The sequence below is a fragment of the Anabrus simplex genome, chromosome 2, assembly GCF_040414725.1.
Source record: "Anabrus simplex isolate iqAnaSimp1 chromosome 2, ASM4041472v1, whole genome shotgun sequence".
NCBI lineage: Eukaryota > Metazoa > Arthropoda > Insecta > Orthoptera > Tettigoniidae > Anabrus > Anabrus simplex.
Genome location: NC_090266.1, coordinates 535859115 through 535865114, shown reverse-complemented (window position 1 = coordinate 535865114; position 6000 = coordinate 535859115). Strand labels below are relative to the sequence as shown.

At 38.5% G+C, this 6000-nt stretch overlaps 1 protein-coding gene across 2 annotated transcripts in view; it reads right to left on the bottom strand.

Annotated features, from left to right (window-relative positions):
- Nucleotides 1–1101: 1101 nt before the first annotated feature.
- LOC136862917 (uncharacterized) overlaps nt 1102–6000 on the bottom strand; it is a 355991-nt gene continuing 351092 nt past the window's right edge. Inside the window, exon 6 of one of the 2 annotated variants that reach the window (XM_067139196.2) lies at nt 1102–1405. In XM_067139196.2, coding sequence (XP_066995297.2) covers nt 1286–1405 — 120 coding nt within the window. In that variant the 3' untranslated portion in view covers nt 1102–1285. The remainder of the gene's footprint in view (nt 1406–6000) is intronic. The other variant, XM_068225811.1, reaches the window with a different exon arrangement.

Below are 6000 nucleotides of genomic sequence, written 5' to 3'. Positions count from 1 at the left end.
ATATATTTGGACTTGTAACTGTGGTGGCTGCCTCTTGTGTGCTAATGTGCAGTAGCACTCAAGTAATTCTATCTGGAAGAAGAAAATGTCATTTTATTCGTTCTGTGCACCGTTTCATGAAAGAAGGGAATAAAATTCTCACAAATTCAGCTCAGAAGGAAGTAGCTGTATCAATGTGTGCTGAAATTCTGTAGAAAAGCTATAGCATTACGCATGAGTATAAACACTGCCTATAAATTTGCTATGTGCATACGTGTGGTGATAAATCACACATTATGCTACCAGACTCGCAGTCAAGACGTTGCGGGTTACTTAATCCAACCTGATCAATAAATGTAACTCCACCACATATGGACAGTAAAACTACAGGATGTTTCCATATTTGAGGAGTATTCAAGTCGTTTCCTGAGAGAGAATGCAATGCTGCTTTCCAGGCTTATAGCATGGATAGCGAAACGTAAATTGAAGACTCAACTTTTAGTTTTATATCAAAGACCAGGCGTCAGGATCAGTGAAGGAACTATACCGCTACTTCACTTCGTCCTGTCCAGCCGGTTTACAAGACACGCTTTCTCAAATTACGAAATGGAGTCGCTATATCCATGGCAGCTACTGAACCTGAGATATGTTTTTCTTCTTTGAACAAAATCAAGACCTTTCTTCGAAATAACAACGGCTTAGTGCCCGTGCTGAGAAGAACGTGGTTGCCAACATCGAGGGTTTCAACTCTAAAATCATTTAAATAACAAGGTATCGGGAATGCTGAAGTAGCGAGCCAAGCACTGCTCGAAGAAAAGGTTTCCTATATGAAATGAGAGGAAATGTTCACATGTCTTGATGTTTTTACTGATGCTACATTGTAGCTACCGAATAGTTACCTGAGGCAGATGACTTATTTCTCATCTCTTCATCCTAAAATGTACTGATGGGAATAGTGAGTCAAACCGTAACTGTTGCAAGACATTGTAAAGAACGTTAGAATTTACTAGGCAACAAGAATATTTTAAAATGATTAAGACTTCTGAAATGTTGACTCTGTCTTTATTAAAACATTATACGTGGTCATTATGAACCACATTACAACTTGCAAATACCCTATACTGTATTTTTCTGTATTCTGATAAATTGAGCAAAATGATATGTAGGGTAGAAATGGTTATATTCTCTATCAACATAAATTAAATATCGGCATGTAGAAATGGCATGGATATAAACGTTCAGTCGTCACCATCACGGAAGCTCGTACAGTTCAGTTACTCGTTACAGAAATTCGTATACTTGCTGTTCACACCAAGAGGAAGATGGCCGACAGAAGGAGAACGGTCCGGCTAGAGGAGATAATCCAGCTTGCTGAGATGTAGTCCTCACAGCTCTCACCTTGGATCACGTGTTTCCCACAGTGGACCTGTAGGCACACGAGGTGCTTTCGAAAGAATCACTCACATGTCAAATTAAAGATAACACTTAACCACTTGATCCACTTAATTGCGATTGATTACGGATTGTTGAAGAACTTCAGGTAGCCATATAGATTGCAAGTCCCTTTCAAAGATTTATCCGAAGTGAAATTTCATTACTGTCTTCTAACATCATCTTTAAGTGGAACAAGAAGCGTTCCAATGCTGTTTAGATCATGGTGGAAAGAAGTAAGATGAGTACATTCCTGAGCTCATTTCTGCCGGTTATTGCGTAGTGATATCTTCAGAGTTATAAATACCCGTAGTGCCTCGAGCCGAGCACGCTAAACATAAACACGAATGTTCAAGAATTTAAAGGAAAACGGTAAACGTAATACACTTTAAAAGAATGGAATACCACAGTTTTATCTCTATCTCTGAATACTGGAAATAAAGAATGCTCAACAGTTTCCATACTGTAGAAGCCTTTTGCCCCTTTAAGTACTGGACACTATAGAAGTTTCTTAATAAGCTGCCGGTTGTAAATTTTGGAATCTGATTTCGACAACCTTCTTATTGTAGCACTCAATGCAAATATATTTTCTCGTTTTAACAAAATTTATTCCTACTTCAAGATGCCGTTTATGATCCTCTTTATCTAGGTTACAGTTAAAAGAGTTATCATTCTTCCTTTTGGGAATATGAGTCCGTGAACAATTTGAAATTCGTTTCCTGCTCTCTTTACAGCACGAAGGTCAGCACTTGAGTAACGTAAACTTTCCCTAGGGATATATCTGATCCGTTTACAAAATTAACCCAAGTTCAGAGTATTTAATTTGGAATTCAAATCATCCTGCTGTTTATTTTCAATTTTGTTCTGCAATAATCTTGCTGTGTTCTTCACTGCAAAGGAATACAAATGTGCACAGTAGTAATTTTGAAAATCTTTCTCGTCGTGTATGCACAATTACGAAGAATAAGAATAAGGAGAAGAAGAAAAATAAGAAGAAGAAGAAGAAGAAGAAAGTACCGTTATTCAGCGAGAAAGAGACATCAGTATTAGTACAGAAGAGTCTTTAAAATATATATAAGTGATGGTACACTGATAGCACATTGTTTTACTTGTTTTACGCCTTCTGAAATGCGTGCAGATGTTAAATATATTTCTAAGATATACCACTTCAATCTGTATTTAAATTGAAATGTTTCGAATGATAGAAAATAAATCACCAGTCCTATCCTGATGCATTTTATCCGTAAGTTAAATCGTAATTACACACTTCTCCTTCAGGTGTATGATAACTATTTAGGCGAATTATTTGATACGGTAATTCCAAACCGAAATGGCATTTTTCTTTTAGGACTTGTCAGAGTTGAATTCCTTAAACATATGCCTAATTTCTTCAATATATTATTTTGTCACTCACAGTATTAATCGTAAGCTTTACTTCTGTGTTCATTTAATGACAATTTCTAGTTATATATATTATAGGTCATATCAATATTATTAACAAGCCGGATAAATTCGGAAATTCATTTTCATTTCATTTCAATCAGCTTCCATTTTGCTAAATGAATTAGTGTATGACTTATTTTCTTGTACAACATTTGTATAGCAAAATTCAATTTTTACCTCTGTACGTTCTTTACATTTAAATGTTTACATTAAACATACAAAGTCTTGGATATACGTTTTAGTTATGGTCTGTTCTGTCGAAAGAGTTAAGTCGCCGTTTATTTTAACGTCATTTAGTGCAATTACAAACGATTTCCTTAGTCTCATTACATTTAGTTCATACCTCTGAAGCCACATATCTTAATCGTAAGCAGAAATTTTATTCTTTTTCTCCTTTCTTTTTCTTTCAACATGTTGTTTCGGTAAACGCAAGGATGGTACTACATCTGGTCCAAGGTTTTGTATTTCTTTGGAGAATACTTTAGTAAACCTTGTCGACAACTTCTCACGTTTGTAATGGGTGGAACATGCTGTTGCTGAAGAAATACCTCATCTGTAAGCCTTTAATTTATCAGAAGAGTTCAAAAGCTACATCGGGTAATGAACACATTCTTAATAATGAAACTCCAAACAGCTTATGTTGTGACCGAATTTGGAAGATATTTATAAGTAACAACTTACCATTTTCAAAATTTATCTTTTCACTTCCGTATGACACTATAAACCTTTCACGTATATCTTCGTATGTGGAGTATATTACATCGCTACAGTTAGTCTTTGCAATAATGATTTGAACAGCCGTAGAAAGCATAATTCTGCATTTCAAACACATAATAAATATTTAAATATATATTTTCAGCAACGCACCAAAAGCTGTGACACAACAGAAAATACAACATTCTCATAATACAAAGGAAATCTGAGACTTGCCTCCACCGGCCTTACAACACAGTAGGGATGTATGAGCCTGCACGTGGCACCACCTTAACTTCTTTCCACCATGGTTTAGATTATTTATTGAGCGAATAAACTATTGGATGTTGTATATTCAATCATTAATGTGGCACTACACATAGGAAATCATTCAATTGACAAATGAATTTCGCCAAATTTCCAGCTGAAGTAACTAATAATTACTTAAGTACTAAGTACTAATTGACTGGTAATAAGAAATCATCCATCCAGTTGAAATTGGCAAGATACACATGCTTTCTTAGTATCATTATATGAAATTATATACCTTACCTTGTATATTTAAACATAAAACTAAGAAATCCTATCTACACGTGCTGAAGATGTGATGCAGGCCTACCTTGCGAGTTATTTACATCAAAATATTTTTTTGCCACTGGTTTTACGTCGCACGTGTCAGACAGGTCTTATGGCGACGACGGGATAGGACATTGCTAAGACTGGGAAGGAAGTGATCTTGGCCTTAACTGAGGTTCAGCCCCGGCATTTTACTGGTGTGAAAATGGGAAACTATGGAAAACCATTTTCTGGACTGCTGACAGTGGGTCTCGAACCCGCCATCCCCCGAATGCAATTTGACGGACACATGGCCCAAATAGCGCAGCCAACTCGCTCGCTGTTATAAGAAATAATTTATCGCGATTTTGAATCATAAACGAAGGTGCAATATACCACACTGTAGCTTCCGTGAACTCTGCAATCTAAATGGCCGAGACGACCATTTTGACAAATGATAATATTTGATCAGAATTTATGGGATTGTAACCTAAATTATAATTACAATTTCGTTTGGCTGTTTCTATCCCTGTGCTTCCTTGTAAGACAGATCCCACGTACATCTTTCTAAAACGTAAAATACATAACAATTAATACCATTTACATTTCTCTTTAATGATGTAGCAAATTTTATGTATGTTAAATGTACAAAGCCGTAGTTAATTTCAGGCACATCTATATGCAGTTAAGTAAAACATTGTAAACTGATTAAGAATAACATTATTATATGCAATTATGTCCATATTTTGTACTTATGACGTAAATCGGACAGACTTATGTAGGTCATTGTGACATACTGGAGAAACCCAGTTATTTCGATACGCAGCCGTTAAGCTGGAAATCTCCAGGTATTTGCCTGAGGCTACAAGCTACAAACGGAAAAGATTAACATTTATATAAATAGGATGCAGTGGCGTATCCTGGAATCTCCACTGAGGCATGCAACTAGTAACCATGCAGTTAACACAATGTATTAAGTAAATTTCAATTCTACTCACCCTAATTACATGTAGGTGAACTCGAGCCAAACAGTTTTACTGTAAGTTTCTGGATTGAGCGTGCGTACACAATTCTTGTTTTCTCTTTTTAAATTTACGAGGGTCCGCCTCTGTGGTGTAGTAGATAATGTAATTAACTGCCACCCCCGGAGGCCCGGGTTCGCTTCCCGGCTCTGCCATGAAATTTGAAAAGTGGTACGAGGGCTGGAACGGGGTCCACTCAGCCTCGGGAGGTCAACTGAGTAGAGATGGGTTCGATTCCCACCTCAGCCATCCTCGAAGTGGTTTTCCGTGGTTTCCCACTTCTCCTCCAGGCAAATGCCGGGATGGTACCTAACTTCAGGCCACGGCCGCTTCCTTCCCTCTTCCTTGTCTATCCCTTCCAATCTTCCCACCGGGCGAGTTGGCCGTGCGCGTAGAGGCGCGTGGCTGTGAGCTTGCATCCGGGAGATAGTAGGTTCGAATCCCACTATCGGCAGCCCTGAAGATGGTTTTCCGTGGTTTCACATTTTCACACCAGGCAAATGCTGGGGCTGTACCTTAATTAAGGCCACGGCCGCTTCCTTCCAACTCCTAGGCCTTTCCTATCCCATCGTCGCCATAAGACCTATCTGTGTCGGTGCGACGTAAAACCCCTAGCAAAAAAAAAAACTAGCAATCTTCCCATCCCCCGCAAGGCCCCTGTTCAGCATAGCAGGTGAGGCAGCCTGGGCGAGGTACTGGTCATCCTCCCCAGTTGTATCCCCTGACCCAGAGTCTGAAGCTCCAGGACACTGCCCTTGATGCGGTAGAGGAGGGATCCCTCGCTGAGTCCGAGGGAAAAGCCAACCCTGGAGGGTAAGCAGATTAAGAAGAAGAAGAAGAAATTTACGAGAAATGGTAGAGGTCTCGCGGCTTTAAC